Genomic DNA, 22,498 nt, shown 5'->3' with positions numbered 1-22,498 from the left:
CCCTCACTTAGACCTTCTGGCATGCCAACTATCCGACAACACACTCACAGGCACCTTGAACTGTCTACTATGCTACATCACTCCAGGAAAATGGAACACCTCAAAACACGATCTTGAAGAATTCTTATTCCAGAACTCTCTATCCTCCTCATACAACTTGCTCCTAGGAGACATTAATCTCCACCTCGAAGACCACACATCCAAACAAGCAAACGAAATACTCTCATACCTCGATGCCCTATCCTTCCAGGTCCTCAATCCGGAACCCACGCACAATAAAGGCCACCAACTTGACATAGCAGCATTCACACCTCACAACCTACACTCCCCAAATATTCACATCACCAACGGTACATGGCATCCCTCTCTATGGTCAGACCACCATAAATACACCTTCACTATCAACTGGCCTCAAAATAACACAAAATCTATGCCCCCAAAAACAACCTTCAAATCTAGACAGAAAATTGAACCAGCCACATTCTGGGACAAAGTGGACCCAGCACTTGACCCCATAGACCCTTCAGACTTCGCAAAACACTGGCGCTCCCTAAGCGAAACAACCTTGAATGAGCTAGCCCCAGAAAAAACCAAACACAGAACCTGCAGACCATCAGACAAGTGGTTCGACTCAGAACTCCACCTACTAAAAAGGCATTGCAGACAACTTGAAAGATCTTGGAGAAAAAAGAGAAATGACCAAACCAAATCCGCTTGGAGAACCCAAATCAAACTATATAACAACAAACTTAAGGAAAAGCGCAAAACTTACTACACTAAACTAATTGGCACAAACAACCCCGACACAAAAACACTCTTCAACTTAGTAAAAAAACTCACAGACACAAACCCATACCTTGCCACTCAAGGCAACAAAACCCCAACAGCTTCCCAACTAGCTGACCATTTCAAACTCAAGATCATCAAAATCAGAACTACCTTCAATAACTCAACTACCATACTCAACGAGTTAATAACTACCCCCACAACAGAAGAAGCCATAACAGCAGATAGAACATGGACCACCTTCCCAACTCTACAATGGCCTGAACTGAACCGACTATATAAAAAATACAGCCACACCTCATGCGAATTGAACAACTGCCCATCGTATCTACTCACAAATGCCTCCCCTAAATTCAAAACCAGCCTCATGCAGTGGATACAAAGCACTCTCATAGAAGGCCAATTCCCACAAGATCTAGGAGAGATCATAATCACACCCATATTGAAAGACCAAAAAGGCCCTGTAGACACACCTACCAACTACAGACCGATCGCTTCAATCCCACTCTATGTCAAGCTGATTGAAGGACTCGTGGCTCAATACCTCTCTAACTACCTAGCAGACCACAATATACTTCACTCATCCCAATCAGGATTTAGATCTTACCACAGCACGGAAACTCTACTAGCAACACTACTGGACATAGCCCGACAACACCTCAGTAAAGGTCACAGGATCCTAATTATCCAACTAGATCTTTCCGCAGCCTTTGATCTAGTTGATCATACCATACTACTCCAGATACTTGACGCAATAGGGATCTCAGGGGTGGTGTACAACTGGTTCCAAGGATACCTTAAAACAAGAACTTACAGAGTTAAGATAAACGACACGAAATCCAACACATGGTCTAATCCATGTGGAGTCCCTCAGGGCTCTCCACTTTCGCCCATTCTATTCAACCTCTACATCTCTTCCCTTGGTACCACTCTAGACAACCTAAACGTAACATCCTTCAGTTACGCAGATGACATAACTATCCTCCTCCCCTTCGAAACCCAAGACAACTCCGCTACTGGACACTTGGAAACAATACTGGACGAAGTAGAAAAATGGATGACAAACCACAAATTAAAACTAAACTCGGATAAAACCAAATTCTTAATGCTTGAAATGGACAAAATCCCATCCATATCAGACCTGGAAATCAAAACTACCAAATACCCAATCCAGACCTCCCTCAAAATCCTGGGAGTGCTGATAGATAGATGCTGCACTATGCAGACTCAAATCAACAAAACTACCCAAAAAGCATTCTTCACAATGCGCAACTTACGAAAAATAAGGAAATTCTTCGACAAAGAACACTACAGGATCATCGTTCAATCCCTGGTACTAGGACTTGTGGACTACTGCAATATCCTATATCTACCATGTCCTACAAAAATGATCAAAAAACTACAGACCATTCAGAACACGGCTCTCAGACTAATCTATTCCCTCGGAAAATATGACCACATAACTAACGCCTACCTAGACTCACATTGGCTACCGATCAGAGCCAGAATCCAATTCAAACTATACTGTCTAATCTTCAAAGTACTCAACGGTACAGCACCTGCCTATCTAATCGATCGCCTACACCGAAACCTTCCACCCAGAATAAGAAGAACACTGACACCATTCTCATACCCACCACTCAACGGCACTCATCGTAAAAAGCTTTACGATAACCTCATAGCAACGCATGCAGCAAAACTCGAACCCTCCATAACCAGATTATTAACCTCATCATCTGACTTCAAAGCATTCCGCAAAGAACTCAAAACGCTACTTTTCAAAAAGCATATTCATAACACCTAATCTCCTCTTCCACATACACCGACCAGGTTACCCACTCCCTGACACCAAATCCTCAACCGACCAAAAACCGGAAAAAGATTTGATATGTAACGTAATATAACTGCTCTCATCCAATGTTACCAAGTCTATACTCATTCTGTAACTATGTCTTACCCTAAATGTCATGTACCCTCCTGGAAATGTCCAGCTTCTTCTTATGTAATCCGCTTTGAACCGCAAGGTACAAGCGGAATAGAAATCACTAATGTAATGTAATGTAATGTAATGTAACATTCATCATCATACACAGAAATATATATTTCAACACAGAAATAGTTAAACCAGTAAAAATTTAAACAAATTTGTCAAATAAATGAGTCTTCAGTGATCTTCTAAATGTTAGGTATAAAAATTAATTCAGAAGTAAATCACTTAGGGCTCCTTTTACGAAGGCACAATAGCGGTTTAATGCGCATAATAGCATGCGCTAAACCACCAGCCGCGCTAGCCGCTACTGCCTCCTCTTGAGCAGACGGTAGTTTTCTGGCTAGCACGGGGGTTAGCGCGTGATGAAAAGTCGCGCGCGTTAAAGCCGCTACCGCGGCTTCGTAAAAGGAGCCCTTAAGGTTTTGCTCCAGTCACCTGCCTGAAAAGATCGTGTTTTATCAATGTATCTCTTCAAGTTTTTATTAAAATTTGATCCAGTTTCTAAGTGAGATACAAATTAAAAAATAAAAGGGAAAACAGAAACATAAAAAAATAAAAATAAAGGAAGGGGAGAGAGAAAATGGCGGCAGCGTGCTAACAGCTTGTCATTACACTCCACCGTGCCTTGCTATTCCTTAGCTCTTATCTTTTGGAAGAAGAGTGTTTTTCTCTTCCTCTTCATTGACGATGCCTCACACCAAACGCAAGGCATTTCTTCGGGCTGATCCCCCCCTTGCCCGGTCAAGTTTCAATGGAGCGTTTTGAAGGGGGTAAGAGCCCAGCAGTGACTCCATTGCTATGGGATTCAAGATCTCACTCTTCCCTCCGACTATCCATGTGCCACCTAAGCCGATGCCAGAGACGTCGAGAACGTGGGCTCAGCAGTCCTTCTGAGTCCAGTGGCCTCAGGCAGTGGGGAGCCCGATACCGCTCTAAGTGCCGAGTTATCAACAGGTCCAGGAGCGGAGGACAGCATTTGGCGGGTACTCCAGAAGCTTGAAGATATGTTTACAAAATCTGCCGGTGATGTCAGTAAAATAGTGAGTAAATTGGATGACCTCTCTACCTCTCTAATAATATGCAAATTGAAACTTCAGGCAAATTTGATCAAATTAATAAAGAAATTGTCGCAGTTCAACAGTCGACTGGAACTTTGATTAAAGAAAATTGAACAACTGGAAAATCATAGTAGAAGACTTAATCTTAGAGTTATCAATTTTCCTAAGTCTTTGACTATTACTCTACTTGATATGTTTAAAAAGTATCTTATTGAGAATTTGAAATTTCCTCTTGAAGCAACTCCTCCTATAAACAAAGTAGTCTATCTTCCAAGAAAAGTTGAATCTTCTTTACCGGACAAACGAAATGATGGACCTCATTCTATGGATTTAAATAATCTGACTGATATATTGGAAACCACTCAAGAAAATATTGAATATCGTGGTACATTAATATTGTCCTTAGCATTCGAACAAAATCTAAATGCTATAATGAGAACCTTCTTTCGACATTCTCAGGAGCTGTTTTTGGGCCAGAGAATCTGGATTTTTCCAAATGTGACAAAATCTACACAAGATCGGAGGAAGTTGTTTCTTGCTATGCAAGAGGAAGTAAAGAATCTGGGGGCCACTTTTTTGCTTAGCTATCCTTGCAAATGTTTGATAAGATACACCGGAATTAAATATATCTTTTATACGCCTGAACATCTTTGTAACTTTCTGGATACTAAGAAAATACTGTAAGGGTAGCAGTAATTAATGACCAGAAGTTTAAATGCACGTTAAGCCATTTATTTTATTATATTGGTTATTGTTTCCTATTAATGAGATCTCCCTATCTCTGAAATTTTGTCTCTCCCTGTACAATTGAGGTCTTCTTAAGAGTTGAAAAATTTCTTTTGAATGTTTTCAATTTTTAAAAATTTAAATACTGGAAGGATTCTCTTTGATTATTATGTTAATATTGGAACTTATTGTGAGTTATTATTACTCTGATTTGCTATAATAAATGGATACTTGTGATATTGTTTGAAAAAGGATAAATAAAATAAAACAATGCCAATAACAGGATAATTAAAAGAATTTAAGTGAAGCAACATCAAATAAATGGCGTACTAATAGCAAAATGAGTTTTGTCTAAAAGAACAAAATGTTTCATAAGGTGCTCATTTACCACCATTTTTTTTTCCAACTCTGTTGCCAGCCCATTAGATTTTTCCTCCAGAGCCTCTATAAGGAATGGAAAAGCTGCAAACTAAGGCCCAGATTCTCAATATAGCACCGATATTGGTGGCCGCCAAAAAAGTGGCCTCCAATCATGCGTCAATGATGTGACAGTGCCGTATACAGCATTGCGCCTCTGGGAAAGATAGGGGCCAGGGTTTTCCAGGCCTACGTGTCCAGCACCTGTCTTTGTTGTGAATTGCGCTTGTGTAGGCGCCTAATGCCACTTCTGCCATTATCCACACCCACAGTGGCATTAGGCGGCCTAAAATACCTACAGAGGCGGGATTCTGGTGATTTTTTAAGTTCGCTAACTTTAATGTTTTTCACAGTTTTAAATGGCATTTCTTAATTAACTAAGCATTGAGGCCCTAATTCCATAAGAGGCGCCTACAAATGACATGTCCGTTCGTGGGTCAGCGGCTTTCAGTGAAATCAGCACAATGCCTCTTTAGCCCTGAAGCGGCTGTGATGGCGCCTTGCTCTTGTGACCCTTAGTAAATGCCAGAACATGGTCAAGATCTAAAGCACTCGTCGCAGATTTTTAAAAAGCACCACCAGGACAAATCAATTATCTTTAAAAGGCTTGTTATAGTGGAGCACTCATTTTGCAAGCAAAGCTCTGCCCGAGAGAGGGTTTAACATATTTGTTAATCAGTGTCTCTAAGCTAAGGTGTGACCAGTGGGTCAATACTCTGGAAGGAACCCAATCGTAATTCTGTGCAGACTTTTGGAGTTTATTAGGAATGGTTTAGTAATGTTACGGTTCCTCTTAGTGGTATCCCCATATTTATCGCTACTAGTGAGTGCCTTCTGGAAATGGAATAAAATGGTTAACACACAGCATCTTATAATGCGGAGGACATCACCAGTCCCCACTGTGGCAGCAGTTCCATGTGCCCTGCATCTGGATATAAAGTTACCCTCAGTTTCTTATTCCAGCAGAGCATTTGAAAGTTACACCTGTCAAAGGCCAGGGAATAAATCAGGCTGTCAGAGCCTGCGGTTCCTCTCATCAAAGCATCTCAGCCACAGGGCGGCAAAGCGTGTTAGGTGTGTAACACCACACCCTGCTTGATGCACCAGGGCTGTGCAGCGAAGACATTTTGCAATGCTGAAAATCTTCCTAAGCCCAGTACAACTCCCTGCCAAGCTCCGCAGTCTCTGCATAAGTTCAGGCTCCGGCTTCAGCCAGATATCCATCGATGGCTCCCTTACACCCAGTCTCTTCGGTTTTCTGGTCAGCTGGGGGTAGTCTGATATTTCATCACCTCAAGACCATCCCCAGGGCCTTAACAAATACCTTTATATCCAGAAGGCTGAACAGAAGCCAGGAGTTGGCAAGTGTCGTTTTCAAGCTTCAAGTTTATTATAGGCTATAAAACTCATCTTTAACGTTAAGAAATTTGATCACGTCAACCCCCTCCTTAAAAAAAGCTCACTGGTTACCTATTTCCCATAGGTTTACTTTCAAAACTCTTCTTCTGTTACCAGTGGTGTGCCTCAAGGTTCTGTTCTTGGGCCTGTTCTTTTTAACATTTTTATAAATGACATTGCTGAAGGGTTGTCAGATAAGATTTGCCTCTTTGCAGATGATAACAAAATCTGTAATAGAGAAGACACACCGGATGGTGTGAATAAGATGAAGAAAGACTTAGCTAAGAAATGCAAGGTCATGCATTTGGGCTGCAAAAACCCGAGGGAACGGTACAGTTTAGGGGGTGGAGAACTTATGTGCTCAACGGAAGAGTGGGACTTGTGATGATGTTAAGGTGGCCAAACAGGTTGAAAAGGTGACAGCGAAAGCTAGAAGGATGCTAGGTTGCATAGGGAGAGGTATGGCCAGTAGGAAAAAGGAGGTATTGATGTCCCTGTATAAGACTTTGGTGAGACCTCATTTAGAATATTGTGTACAATTCTGGAGGCCGCAAAAAAGATATAAGAAGGATGGAGTCGGTCCAGAGGAAGTCTACTAAAATGGTGTGTGGTCTTCGTCATAAGGCGTATGGGGACAGACTTAAAGATCTCAATCTGTATACTTTGGAGGAAAGGCGGGAGAGGGGAGATATGATAGAGACGTTTAAATACTTACGTGATGTAAATGCACTTGAGTCAAATCTCTTTCATTTGAAAGGAAACTCTGCAATGAGAAGGCATAGGATGAAGTTAAGAGGTGATAGGCTCCGGAGTAATCTAAGGAAATACTTTTTTTACAGAAAGGGTGGTAGATGCATGGAAAAGTCTGCTGGAAGAGGTGGCGGAGACAGAGACTGTGTCTGAATTCAAGAGGGCCTGGGATAGGCACGTGGGATCTCTCGGAGAGAGAAAGAGATAATGGTTATTGTAGATGGGCAGACTAGGTGGACCATTTGGCCTGTTGTTTTACGATACAACACGTAAAGCAATGTTTTCAGTAACTGCACCCACATTGTGAAACGCCCTACCCCTGACCCTGAGACAAGAAATAATCTCAACAACTTTAAATCTAGTCTTAAAACATTTCTTTTCAAAGATGCTAATGAGATCTATTCCTAGGTCTCCCTATTCATAAGAGGCCTAACATTAAAGACTCCCTCTACCCCTTTTCTTTTTCACTTCCCCTCTCTTTTTATTTCTATGCAATGTATCCTTCCCATTTGTCCTTATGTATCAGGTCATGTCTGTACTGACCTTGTGAATCTGTCATCTACCATTTTATATTTTAAACATTTTAATTTTTGTATAAATTGTAAACTACTTTGCATTTAAAAGCGGTATATCAAGACTGAAATAAACTTTAACCTTGATATACGGCCTAAGCAATGCACAGTATAGTTCTCAGAAAATGACAGGGACAAGAGCTTGATTTTGGAATAGGAAAGGGATAGGCCGGACACAGGAGAAGAGTGGGGAGTCGACCCCCCTTAAGAACCCTGGGGCTATCAAGGGGAATGAGGCGGGAGGGGGGCTAAGAAAGCAGACAAGATGCCAGGCATTTTTAGAAAAGGGATTGTAAACAATACTGTTATAATGCCTCTGTATCAGTGTTGTAGGAAGGGGGAGGAGTGCCGGTACTTGTCTTCCTCTCTGCTCGCTCCTTCATCCCACTCCTCCCCCCGCTGTGAGCATGCCTTTACTTCCCCCTCACCCACACCGTACCTCTAGCTCTTCACTGGCTCTCCCTCTGATGTCACTTCCAGGTCCCATGCCAAGGAAGTGACATCAGAGGGAGAGCCGCCATTAGCATGGGCAGCAAGTTTGTGATGCTGCTCACATTGGGAAAGTTAGAAGGGACACAAGATGGGGAAGGAGGGGGCTGAGAAGAGGGCGGGGAGGGGCACCACCATCCTGGGCGCCTCTCACCCTCACTATACCACTGCTCCATATCCCTCCGTGGTTCAACCTCACCTGGAGTATTGCGTTCAATTCTGGTCTCCTTATCTCACGAAAGATATATTGACGCTAGAAAAGGTTCAAAGAAGAGCGACCAAGATGGTAAAGGGGATGGAACTCCTCTCGTATGAGGAAACACTAAAACGGTTAGGGCTCCTCAGCTTGGAAAAGAGATGACTGAGAGGAGATATGATTGAAGTCTATAAAACCCTGAGTGGAGTAGAAAGGGTACAAGTAGATCGATTTTTCACTCCGTCAAAAATGACAAAGACAAGGGGGCACTTGATGAAGTTACAGGGAAATGCTTTTAAAACCAATTGGAGGAATTTTTTTTCACTCAGAGACAGTGACGTACCTGGGGCCCAACATTTTTTGACACACCCCCCATCTGTATGAAACATGATTTTTAGTAACAAGCCTCATGTCACACATGAGTACCTAGGAAAAGGCAGCATCTTACATATGCAGTGAGCAGTACATCAATACCCCCATTGTAAAAGTAAACAAGCCAGACTAGTACAGATCAATCCTACACCGTCAATCCTAACAGAAAACCATGTCTTTCGAACAAACAGAACACAAAAAACACCTTTGCCTAGTATGGAATATGTCATCACAAACTAACCCCTCCCTCTTTTACAAAACTGTAGTGTGGATTTTAGCCACGGTGGTAACAGCTCTGACGCTCATAGAATTCTGAGCATCAGAGCTGCTACCACCACGGCTGGCGCTAAAAACGCTCAGAACATCGTCTCCGACGTCAGAATTGACGTCAGAAAGAAGACTTTTTGTTGGCGATTAGCAGCAGCAGCGGGGAGGTAAGACTGCAGCGGTGTGGACCAGGGGAAAGGAACGAGGTGCTGAGGTGCAGGTCCAGTTGCACAGAAGGACAGGAGGACCCGGACCTGGCCAGCTGTGCAAGCCCCCAAGGCGTGCACCCGGGGTGGACCGCCCCCCCCCCCCTTGGTCCGCCACTGCTCAGAGAATAGTTAAGCTCTGGAACGTGTTGCCAGAGGTTGTGGTAAGAGTGGATAGCGTAGTTGGTTTTAAGAAAGGTTTGGACAAGTTCCTGGAGGAAAAGTCCATAGTCTGTTATTGAGAAAAACATGGGGGAAGCCACTACTTGCCCTGGATTGGTGAGTGGCATGGAATGTTGCTACTCTTTGGGTTTTGGCCAGGTACTTATGGCCTGGATTGGCCACCATGAAGATGGGATACTGGGCTAGATGGACCATTGGTCATATGGATTCAAAGTAGCCATCTTTTTTTTCACAATTCAGAAGTCAGGTTGCCTGGAGGGGGCTTAGGCAGATCTGGGCCATGGGCCTCACAAATTTTTACAAGAGGTTTTAGAAGGCAGCAACTAGTCCTGTTCAGGTACAGTTAACTTTCAAGAGTAGTGCAACTTGCTAAATATTTTCATAAGTCGTGCTACTTCATTTGCATAATAATGAGCTGTTTTGCATGTATTTGCAAGTTACAATGCTCTTTACGTTTTAACTTGCATTATGGTGTATGCACTTTTTTAGCCACCTCAGAGAATTATGTTTCTGGATTTGTGTAAATAAATTAGTAAAAAAAGCAGGACTGGATATTGGGATTCATATGGGAACTTATCTGCTCAACTCTTACCTTCAAGGAGAGAAATCGTTACAGGACCCACTCATTGGGCCATTTTAGTCTTCAATTCTCTTCTCCTCCGTCAGCCCTTAATTTTGCCTCCCTCTCTCCCATTGCTACTTCCTCCCATGGCCGTCAATCCTCTCTGCCTCCTCTTCCCCCGTCCTCACCCCTCACTATTTCCTCCTCTCCTGCCTTCACATCTCCCCCCCCCGTTACTTATTTCTACCCACACTTTGTCATTTCCACCTTCTCACATTATTCCCCCTTACCTGCCCTGAACCTACTCCCAGTTTCTCCCTCTCACAGCTTCAAATGTAGCTACGCCTCCCCTGACCGACATCACTCTGTTTCAGGAATTTTTCCGCCACCACGTTGTGAAAGACACGACCTCCCAGAGCAACGAAGCCAACGCCGAACACGAGACGAAGATAAACTTGATGAATAAAGGTGAGAGCCTTCGTGAGGAGGAGGGGAAGGATTCTGTTCGGCAGCAGTGTGAGACTATCTCGTTTTTCCTGACTGCTTAACAGTAATTGGGTTACTCTCCCAGATAGGTTTTATTTATTTAATTAATTTTAGTATTTATGGCCTAAGTGGTTTACATTCAGGTACTCGAGCATTTTTCCCTGTCTGTCCTGGTGGGCTCACACTCTACCTAATGATCCTGGGGCAAAGGGAAGATTAAATGACTTGCCCAGGGTCACAAGGAGCAGCGTGGGATTTGAACCCACAACCTCAGGGTGCTGAGGCTGTAGCTCTAGCCACTGTACCACACATTCCCACGTACGGTTCTGGATGCCCCATTGGCACAGATCCAGCAGGACAGTGGCATAGTTAGGGGGGCAGGGGAGCCACCTTGGGTGCGGTCTTCTTAAGGGCGTGGCACCCCTCCTCCACCACCCCCCTTCTCCTTGTCTCTGTCTCCTTTACCCTGTATCTTTTTTACTTCCCTGGTGCGAGGCTGCTGCCCGCGTTGGTATCGGTGATCTCTCTTGACGTCGCTTCTGGGACCCGTGCCTAGGAAGTGACGTCAAAGGGTGAGCCGATACCGACGTGGGCATGCTGCTCACGCTGGAGACGGTAAAAGAAGGAACAGGATAAGGGAAGGGGATGCACATGTGCCGGGGGGGTGGGAAGGGCCCGCCCTGGCAACACTCACCCTTACTATGCCACTGGTGCAGGGCTCTTCACCAATATGGGTGTAGCCCAAGCAGCTCACACACACACGTCTCCAGCTATAACACAGAATTTCCTGTTGTGGAGGCCGAACTCAGGGCTTCCATCCCCACCCACAGAATGTCAAAGCATTTCTGAAATGAAATTGCACCATATTGAGTATCCGCCCCTGAATTAATTTCCTGGAAACTAAGTCAAAGAAATCAACCAGAGTATCTGGCCTGCCCTCCCTCTGATGAACACTTGTGGCTTGTAATTATGTGGAATGAAAATGGTTCACCTTTCATCGATCATTTATCCACCACTGAAGTCAGTTACTGTACCAGTTTTTTCCCTTTTCCCTCTTCTGTTCCTCTGGAACAGCTCCTCTCTCTGTAGAGCAATGGTCTCAAACTCATGGCCCGGAGGCCACATGCGGCCTGCCAGGTCCTATTTTGAGGCCCTCGGTATGTTTATCATAATCCCAAAAGCAAAATAAAACCGTTTCTTGATCATAAATACAATATTATTATTAAGACTTAGCCAAAGGAAAGATTTAGAAACTATAAAGAGTTTTACCTCATTTCTTTAATAAGACATTAACTCTTTTTTCTGAGGCCCTCCAAGTACCTACAAATCCACAATGTGGCTCTGCAAAGGGTTTGAATTGGAGACCACTTCTGTAGACGGACTGGACAGACCTGGGGGGGGGGGCCATTCTGATCTCTCTCAGATTCACTAGCTCCCTGGCCCAATTTGCCAATGTCATGCATATTTCTTCTTTGTGATACACCACTCACTTATATGCCACCAAAAGCTTCAAGTTTAGAGTGGTTTACAATTCATTAAGAGACCGAGAACATTCACTTAGGAATTACATCTGATAATACGCTACGATAACAATTAGAAATCTTAACCCAATATACATTTCTTAAATAATATTGACCACAACCCCTGAGACATAATGACGGACCTAACTGCATTAATAATTGTACTGATCTACCTGTATTACCAACTCTATTGAATGTCCATGTGGCGCAGTGGTTAAAAGCTACAGCCTCAGCACCCTGAGGTTGTGGGTTCAAATCCCACGCTGTTCCTTGTGACGCCACTTAATCCCCATTGCTCCAGGTACATTAGATAGATTATGAGCCCACCAGGACAGACAGGGAAAAATGCTTAAGTACCTGAATAAATTCATGTTAACCGTTCTGATCTCCCTTGGGAGAATGATATAGAAAATTGAATAAATAAAACCTCTTGTAATGCAATCCGACCTTGAACTGAATAGGTAAAGGTGTTACAGAAAACCTGATTAACATAATATTTTATAGTGGGGAATGTGTAGCACAGTAGTTAGCCTCAGTTTCAGCATCCTGAGGTTGTGGGCTCAAATCCCTCACTGCTTCTTGTCACCCTGGGCAAGTCACTTAATCCTCCCATTGCTCCAAGTACACTTGATAGAGCTTGAGAGGTAAACCGTCAATAGCGCGCAAGACATTGGCGCATGAAAGGAGGGGAATTGTTGAGGCGGAATTGTAAGTGTAGTGGAGGGGGGGGGGGTTGAAGCAATGTTGTAATTCAGAGTGCGTCAGCATTTAACCCCTCCCCCCACTCCCGAGCAAGTCATTGTAAAGGTTCCCCCCAGAGCAAGTTGTAAGTGCTCAGAGCGCGAGTTGTAAGTGTAGTGGGGAGTTCCCACACACTCACATCCCCCCTCAACGAGAGCGCGAGTGTGGGGGGGGGGTTCGCAAACAGGAAGGCATAGGGCGAAGTGCTCAGAGCGCGAGTTGTAAGTGTAGTGTGGGGGGGTTCCTAACGAGAGTGCGAGTGTAGTGGGAGGTTCCCCCCACACTCCCCCTCAGAGCGCAAACAGGAAGGCCTAGGGCAGCGTGCATTTGTCCTGCGCGCAACTGTCGGGGCAGAATTGTCAGCGTGCCAATATCCTGTGTGCATTTGATGGAGAACCATTTGAGCCCACCAGGACAGATGGAGAAATATGATAAAGTACCTGAATGTAAAACCACTTAGGATATAAGTGGTATATAAATAACAAATTTTACATTTTTCCTAAAAGAGTAATAGTTTCATGAGTTAAACAAACAAGAGACAAACATTTGCCAATTCTTAGAAGCTTGAAACACTAAATGTTTCTCATGAAGCATCAATCTTTTTAAATGGAGTGATGTACACCTCACCAACCTGTTTGCCAACAAATGGATAGTCTATTTCTTATCCTTTTTTTCAGTGAACACTATATAAGAACAGCCTTACTGGGTCAGACCAATGGTCCATCTAGCCCAGTAGCCCATCTTCACAATGGCCAATCCAGGTCCCTAGTACCTGGCAAAAAACCCACATAGTAGCAACATTCCATGCTACCGAACCAGACTATGGACTTCCCCTCATCACCCTCCAATCATTCCTTCTTTTCACATTAGTTTTTCAATACTATCTCTGCATTTTCTGCTTTTAGCATTTCACTTCACTTCATTGCTGTAGCTATTTTTCCACCACTCTCCTCTTCACCGTCCTGACTGCTTTCCCTACTTCCCTGAGCTTTTCCAGATACTCATCCCAGTGTGTTTGGGAAAACATTTTGTCCTTCCCTTTTCTGATACTTCTTTTGAAAACCAAACCAGAATCCTTCTCTCTTGTTGTTGGTTTTGCCGTGTGTTGCCCTTACAAGAATACGTTTTTATTTTGTTCACTTCTATCCTAATATGTCCTTGTTCTCCCATCCCCCAGCGCCTCTCTAAAGGCCTCTCCTATTTTAATCAAGTTACTCTTCTTGAAGTTCAATACCTGTCCTGTGAATGTCCTTCTCTGTCTATGCTGTTATCTGGGATAAATCCTAGACATTCACCATCCCATGCCAGGTATAGGTGAGCTTTCAGAAACAGTCATGGTATTTTGTACTCTCTTTGCAGGGGAGGAGAATCCATATGGCAAAGATGGAGTCTTGAGTAGAAATGATAGTGGTGATAAAAAGAATTTGTCTGTAATCGTCATCTTTACAAAGGTGAGTCTTAATTGGACAGTTCTGCATCCCTCATCACATCACATCTAAGTCCAGTTACTTACCATATCTATGAGGCGTGCACAGCGCTGTATGAACTTAAAACCTAGTTGAGATGCACAGGCAAAGAATATCGGGAAATGTATTAATTACAGTGAGCATGATTAACTTGACAAGGCTGTCATGAGGGAGAATGAGGGTGCAATAAGTCAATTTTCAAAAGCCAATTCCTCATGTGTACTCAGGTGATGTGCTCTCTGACAGCTGCTCGCCCTTAATCCAACTAAAAGTGCTTATGGAATTACTCCACATATGAACTTTAGGACTGGCTAAGAGGAGCTGGGCCTGGAGTTAGGAAACAGTACTTGTAAATTACATGTTCTATTTCTCAGCAAAGTTGTCCCATATCAAAAGCAGGTGGAGTCTACAGAGCAAGGGCTTCCCTTTGCAAAGTTGTGCACAGTCCGTTCCTCGTTGCCAGTCTCAGGCTCAAAGCGTCTCCAAGCGTCTAAGTCCGACTGGCCCTTGAGGGTAATTTTGTGGTAGGGGGTGTAGGTGGGGAAGGCGTATTGACACCTATTTAATAAAGACAGCACATGCAGCCCAGCAGAAAGCAGCTGCAGAGTCACGTCTGCATGGAGGCAGGTCTAACTGTGTGCGTGCGTGTACAGTACACCCCCGCAAATTTCGAAGGTTTTTCACCTGTCAAAAGGCAGGGGAGGCAGAAGAGGGCCGCTGGAGCGCTGGCGGGTGAAGAAAATCACGCAGCTCCTGATTGGTGTAGCCCGACTTTACTACAGGAGGAGGCAGTCGGAGCAGACCGCGAATGAGTCAGTCCGCTGTACCAACAGGAATCGGAGCTTATGTGTGAACTCTGTCAGTGCTAATCCTGCCTCTGCGAGCAGAATGTACCGATGTGTTATCCTAGTGCTTACTTCTGTACATGAATCTACCGGGATGATGTTATAAGCAGTGGCACAGTAAGGGTGAGCGGTGCCCCTCCCTTGCCGTCTTCCCTACCCCCTTCTCTTTCCCCGTAGCTTTTTAACTTCTCCGGTGAAAGAAGCATGCCCTGTTGGTGTCAGCTCACTTTTTGACATCACTTCCCGGGCGCAGGTCCCGCAAGTGATGTCAGAGAGAGCGCCGATGCCGACGCAGGCAGCTACCTCACGGCGGGGAAGTAAAAAAGGTACGGGGGAAGGCAAGGAGAGGAGGAGGGGTGCCACGCCCTTAGGAAGACCGCGCCCAAAGCGGACCGCCCCCCCCCCCCTTACTACCTCACTAGTTATAAGTGCCCATCTGAGTGTGTAAAATGCAGGTCTACACTTTCAGATCACTTATAAAATTGCCTCCGTAGAGGAGAAGTTATCAGCGTGGGCTACCGTTGAAATACTGGGTTAAGAACGAGTTGCATTGTTAAGAACATAAGAATAGGCTTCCTGGGTCAGACCAATGGTCCATCAAGCCCAGTAGCCCATTCTCACGGTGGCTAATCCAGGTCCCTAGTACCTGGCCAAAACCCAAGGAGTAGCAATATTCCATGCTACCGATCCAGGGCAAGCAGTGGCTTCCCCCATGTCTTTCTCAATAACAGACATTGGACTTTTCCTCCAGGAACTTGTCCAAACCTTTCTTAAAATGCTACGCTATCCGCTCTTACCACATCCTCTGGCAACGCGTTCCAGAGCTTACCTATTCTCTGAGTGAAAAAAATTTCCTCCTATTGGTTTTAAAAGTATTTCCCTGTCACTTCATTGCGTGTCTTTTGTAATTTTTGAGGCTTCGCTCAGGATTTTGTAGACTTCAATCCTATCTCCCCTCAGCCCTCTCTTTTCCAAGTTGAACAGCCCTAACCTTTGTAGTCTTTCCTCATAGTTTCTGCCTTGAGACTTTTCTCACATTATATATTTATGGGGAAACGGTCAGAGAGTTCAGCCATAAGGTAGAACTTATGTAGCACTTAAGTTATTCAATTCACTGCAGTGTTCTAGTCATTAGCAGGCTGATGTTGGCCAAAATCCCAGTTTTATTTCTCTTCTGAAATGGACGTGTTAATGGCCCATCGGGATTTGTCTCCGAGGTGTCCCCTGGTGGCAAACATCCTGCTTCAGGGACTGGTGCCCCTGTTACCTTCCTCTCCCACCCCAGGGGCAGGAAGAAAGTGGTGAGAAAAGACCTGCTTGCCAGGAGAAGACTAGAACAATTAACTCATTAGGTGCCAGGGGGAGGCTCTGGATATTGCTGATGTGGCTGGGAAAGACCTTCAATACACGAATTTCCAGAACCACGACAGTCTTGGGTGACCTTTCTCTGGTTGCTTCCATTAGCAATTAGCCTTTGTATGAAAACTCAGGCTGTATTCTGTGCAATTGGTGATGTCAGATTACAAATTGATATCATTGGACAGTGGCTACTGATGATTCGAGTAGATATGGAGAACACATGCCAAGCTCTAGATTCCATGTTTCCTGTGCAGGAAATTCCATTTTAGAATTTGCACTTAATGCACACACTTCAGATACCTAATTTTAGGTGACCTGTACAGAATCCCTAAATTCTGTGTATGGCACCTTTCGTTCTGCATGCAAATCGGTGCGCACAGTTGATTTGCATGCACAACTGAATTGTTTAATAAGCCTCCAGAGAAGAGCGACTAAGATGGTTAAGGGGCTGGAGGAGTTACCGTACGGTGAGAGATTAGAGAAACTAAGAAAAAGAGGAGACTGAGAGGGGACATGATCGAAACATTCAAGGTACTGAAGGGAATAGACTTAGTAGATAAAGACAGGTTGTTCACCCTCTCCAAGGTAGAGAGAACGAGAGGTCACTCTCTAAAGTTGAAAGGCGATAGATTCCGTACAAACGTAAGGAAGTTCTTCTTCACCCAGAGAGTGGTAGAAAACTGGAACGCTCTCCCGGAGGCTGTCATAGGGGAAAACACTCTCCAGGGATTCAAGATAAAGTTAGACAAGTTCCTGTTGAACCAGGACGTACGCAGGTAGTGTTGATCTCTGTTAGGACTCTGGTCTTTGACCTGGGGACCGCCGCATGAGCAGACAGCTGGGCGCACGATGAACCACTGGTCTAACCCAACAGCAACAATTCTTATGTTCTTATAACTGATGCTAATTGGCACTAATTAAAAGTTATGCGCACAACTTGGTAGGTGCAAGCCAGATCGAGTATGCAAATCTGACAAGAGGGCACGGTCAGCGGAGTAACATGAGCGGATCGTGGGTATTTCTAGACTGTTCTAGAATACGTCTGATGTGCACACAAGTTAGGCGCAGGGATTTAGGTCTGGTTTCCTTGGCCTATATGGGAGAGCCTAAAAGTTGTGATGTGCTTAGCACGATTCTATAACGTGTGTATATCTTATAGATTTACACTAACCCCCTCTTTTACGACACCACACTAGCAGTTTCTAACGCAGGGAGCCGCACTGAATGGCCTGCGCTGCTCCCAACACTCGTAGGAACTCAATGAGCATTGGGAGCAGCGCAGGCCATTCAGCGCGGCTCTCTGCGCTAGAAACCGCTAGCGCGGTTTCGTAGAAGAGGGGGGTAAGTGTCATTCCAGTCAGCCCCAATTTTTTGAATAGAATACGGCCCTAAGTTCATACTTTCTGCACCAGGGGGTTAAATTATAAGCATGTATTTCAAATTTAAAAATATAGGGGTATCCCCCATTGCCCCAGATATATTAGATAGATTGTGAGTCCACCAGGTCAGACAGGAAAAAATGTTTTAGTACCTGAATAAATTCATATAAACTCTTCTGAGCTCCCCTGGGAAAGCAATATAGAAAAATGAAAAAATAAATACATACTGTGAAAAATTTTAGCCTCTGATAACCAGAGCTGGTATTGTGATGTCATAATGCCTCATTCCACCAATGCCTAAGAGCCAACCTAATCAATGATGTCACAATGGCTTGACTGTCCAATACTTGTCTCACGCAAGAACATAAGAGTTACCGTACTGGGACAGACTGTAGCTCCATCAAGTCCAGTATCCTGTTTCCAACAGTGGCCAACCCAGGTCTCAAGTACCTTGCTAGATCCCAGAGGAAAAAGGGGATAGATTCCATACAAACGTAAGGAAGTTCTTCTTCACCCAGAGAGTGGTAGAAAACTGGAACGCTCTCCCGGAGGCTGTCATAGGGGAAAACACCCTCCAGGGATTCAAGACAAAGTTGGACAAGTTCCTGCTGAACCAGAACATACGCAGGTACTAATAATAATAATAACTTTATTCTTCTATACCGCCACAATCTTGCGACTTCTAGGCGGTTTACAATCAAGAGAGCTGGACATTCAGCGAGGTAGTATTGATCTCTGTTAGGGCTCTGGCATTTGACCTGGGGGCCGCCGCGAGAGCAGACAGCTGGGCACGATGGATCACTGGTCTGACCCAGCAGCGGCAATTTTTATGTTCTTATGTTCACCCACATTATATATACAGTATGTGCATGCATAGTTGTACACTATAATTACCCCTTATAACAAGCATAAGGTTGTAATTTAGAACTAAAGAAAAGGTAAAGACAGCCCATTGTCTGTCCGTAGTGTTCTCTGTACCTGCTGCTAACTGGGATTTGACTTGCTGTCTCTCCGCAGCTCTGGCTGATGGCGCTCTCTGTCTGCCTCGTGTTTACTGTCACCATTGGAGTCTTTCCCGCCGTCACTGCTGATGCTAAATCTACTGTCGCAGGCTCCAGTGCCTGGAGTAAGTACGGCGTGGGGGGGGAGAGGGGAAAGTGATGTTACCAGGTACAAAACGTATATTGTGAGCTCACGAGGGACAGAAAAAAGGACCTGCACATACTGCAGTACAGGTAAACTGCTTTAATTGTACCCACAAAAAGGCAATATATCAAGTCCATGACCTTTTACCCTTTAGTGTGGGGGGGGGGGGGGGGGAGAAGGTTCTCTGTGGACAACAGGATGAGTCAACTATATATAATAATAATATTAATAATAGCTTTATTTATATCCCGTCATACCTTTTCAGTTCAAGACGGTGTAGAAGTTTCAAGTTTATTTTAAAAAATGTTTAGACCGCTTAATCAGGTTTCTAAACGGTTTAAAAATCAGGGATACTAGACAAAACCAAAGTGGCTTAATAAAACACATGATAAGACATATGGACTTACTTCAAACATTAGGAAAGATCGTGAAAGAAAAAGCAAAACAAAAAAAGGAAAATACGATAGGTTAGGATAAAAGGTCATAAAGTTTGTTTGGTTTTGTCCTTAAGAGGACAGTTATTCTCCAAAAGCATCCTGGAACAAAAACGTTTTTCATTTTGATTTGAATTGTTTTATTTCGGATTCACTGCGCAAATGATTGGGCAGTGACTTCCAGAGAGTGGGGGCAGTGACAGCAAAGTTGTTGGAACGCAACGTCTTGATTCATTTTAAAGAGGGTGTGACGAGAAGATTTAGTGACATTAAAGAATTATAAGGAATTAAAAGTCTGTTAATAAACTCCGGTTGATTATTTAGTCTTGTGGTGAAGGTTAAAAGTAAGATTTTAGAACTAATTCTATGTTCAACGTGTAAGGACAGCGAGATGGCATTCCATCCGTTAGAATTGGGAAGGGGTGGAAGACAGAGCGGAAGAGGGAGGAGGGAGGAGCGTGTAGGAAGAGGTAAGGGGTGAGCAGGAATGAAGGATCAGATATTGGGTTTTTAGGGATTTTTTGAATGAATGGTATGTTGGTGCGTTCAGGATGAGGTCGCTTAAGGTGTTGTTCCAGACCCCTGCTTGGAAGGAGAGTGTCCTGTTGAGGAATCTTTTGAACCTGCATCCTGTAGGGGAAGGGAATGCGTGAGAAGTGGAGTTTGTCTTGCAGGGTGAGGTGTTTCAGGAGGTAGGTGGCTGCGGTGCCAAAAAGAGTCTCGAAGCAGAGGCAGCCGAATTTGAAAATCCGTCCAATGGGAGTTGTCAGATGATGTCTCCTATATGCGATTGACACATCCTGCTGGTTTTAGAAGAAAAGGAGGGACTGGTGCATTGGCATAGTAGGCGGGGGGCGAGGGGGCGGTTCGCCCCGGGCGCAGTCTTGCTCAGGGCGCTGACACCCCTCCTACCCCTTTCCCACCCCCACCGCACATGTGCCCCTTCCTTTTCCCCGTGCCTTTTTAACTTCGGCGCAAGCAGCCACCAACTGGCTGCCCGCGTCGGCTTCGGCGCTGTCTCTAACGTCACTCCAGGGACCCGCGCCAGAGAGCGGGCAAAAGTCAACACAGGCAGCAAGAGGGTGGCTGCTTGTGACGAAGTTGAAAAGGCACGGGGAAGGCTCTCACACACGCACGGCAGGGGGGCGGGGAAGAGGGTGGGAGAGGAGCACTGCTCACTCTTGCTACGCCACTGGACTGGTGATGGATTCCACTGTCAACAGCAATGACAGGGATTACCAATTTCAAGTTCCCCACCCCAAAATAATGCTTCTGCTTTCCCCAGATATTAACCCTTCCAGCCCCCACTATGTATAGTCCACCCTCTCCATGTAGATTTGCCATCTGTACACAGCAGTGCTCCCCAAGCCCCCCCCCCCACTTCCCCCGGCAATAGAGCTGATAGGTGAACATGTCTTCTAACACTGAAGGGAACAGCTGAAAGAAATATCAGAAAACTCCTTGAACGGTGCGGGTTTGGTGGTTGTGTGCCATGATGCAGAGGGATCTGGACTCAAATCTGGCTGAGTCACTGCAGAGGCACCATTCAAAGTCATGGTTCTTGCAGCATAGTGACACTAGGGATCAGTTCTATTACTGAGGGGGGGGCGGAAATAGGATTTTATATTCTGATTTTCTGTGGTTACAATCGAAGTAGGTGCTCATTTTGTACCTGGGACAATGTAGGGTTAAGTGACTTGGAAGAAACATAGAAGATGACGGCAGATAAGGGCCATAGCCCATCAGGTCTGCCCACTCTACTGACCCACCCCCAAGTCTACTATCCTAGGGATCCCACTCCTGGTGACAGGTTCCCTTGGCTTAACCCTCTAAGGGATCCCACATGAAGAGTGTGGAAGGGATGCAATTAACCAACTATGAGAATGAACAGTTTATTGAAAAAAGTCTTTAAATCCTCTGTTTCCCGGAAGGCTGTTTCAGCCAAAACACGGACCGTGTTGGAGTCCAAGAAACAGAGAATTTAAAGACTTTTTTAAGCTGTGCTACATATAATTTTTGGTATATGCTATACATGGGTTATATTTTCAATAAATTGTTCATTCTCATAGTTGGCTGATTGTGTCCCTTCCACACTCTTTCGGTTGGTTTTTCCTTTCCTTTTTTTGGATAAAGGGTTAAGTGACTTGCCCACGGTCACAAGTTGCTGGAGTGGGAATCAAACCCAGCTCCTCTGGTTCTTAAGCCACTGCACTAACCATTTAGGCTACTCTTCCTTGCCACCACATTCTGGGTCGGCCCTGGATTGACCATTAAACACAGAAGCATAGAAAAATGAAGGCAGATAATGACCACATGGCCTATCCAGTCTGCCCAAATGTGCCATCTACCGTCCCCAGCTCTCCCGTAGACAGCCAAAATACTTGTCCCAAGCTTTCTTGAATTCAGATACACTTTTCGTGTCCAAGGTAAGCACATGCCTAAGGCGCCAAGGGAAGGGGATCACCACAGGGGTTTTCCCTTAGCTATCGTGTTCTTAACTCTTTCACTGCCATCTGCCACACCCATTTTCCAATTTCAGGGCATTGCCAATCGTTATAAATACATATGAGATTTTGTTCTGTGCAGTGATGATATTTTTCAATACATATTGAGTCTTAAAATCTTGTCAGTTAAAACGGGCCAAGGAGCACTATTGTTGGACCATGCCTAAGGCATCAATTGGCCTTAATCTGTCCTTGATCTGGGTGCTCAACCTTCTGGCCCCTTGCAAAATCTCTCTAATAATAATAATAACTTTATTTTTCTATATTGCCATAGTCAGATGACTTCTAGGCGGTTCACATCAAAAGAAGGCTGGACATTCAGCGAATTACAAATGGATGAGGGGGAATGTTACAGAAGAAAAGGGTAGTAAGGGGAGGAAAAGTAAGAGGGGTTGTAAGGGGAGGGAAGTGAGAGGGGTTGCCTGAGAGATTGCTTCGGGTTTGTACTGGATGCTAAGCAGGCATTTGTCAAACAGCCTTTCAGCAGATGTTTGCATTGACAGATGTAGGTGTCTATTATTCTAAACACATACAGGTGTAACACGCTGGTAAGTGTGGGTGCCTAGGTTACAGCCCTTCTAAGGCCATGATTTTAGGGTTCTGGAGAGAACCTCAGTGCATAGCAGCTGGGAGAGGAGTTTCAGTA

General features: G+C 44.6%; 1 protein-coding gene across 9 annotated transcripts in view; it reads left to right on the top strand.

The window, feature by feature from the left end:
* The window catches only part of SLC29A1 (solute carrier family 29 member 1 (Augustine blood group)), a 192,128-nt gene that overhangs the window by 125,912 nt on the left and 43,718 nt on the right, over window positions 1–22,498 (top strand). For all 9 annotated transcript variants that reach the window (XM_033936602.1, XM_033936595.1, XM_033936600.1 and 6 more), the window contains 3 exons: window positions 10,347–10,440; window positions 14,079–14,170; window positions 18,786–18,894. In XM_033936602.1, coding sequence (XP_033792493.1) covers window positions 10,347–10,440; window positions 14,079–14,170; window positions 18,786–18,894 — 295 coding nt within the window. The remainder of the gene's footprint in view (window positions 1–10,346; window positions 10,441–14,078; window positions 14,171–18,785; window positions 18,895–22,498) is intronic.

Source organism: Geotrypetes seraphini, chromosome 3 (genome assembly GCF_902459505.1).
Source record: "Geotrypetes seraphini chromosome 3, aGeoSer1.1, whole genome shotgun sequence".
Classification (NCBI taxonomy): Eukaryota; Metazoa; Chordata; class Amphibia; order Gymnophiona; family Dermophiidae; genus Geotrypetes; species Geotrypetes seraphini.
The sequence above is the reverse complement of the archived record's forward strand: the minus strand, read 5'-3'. Positions and strand labels throughout refer to the sequence as shown.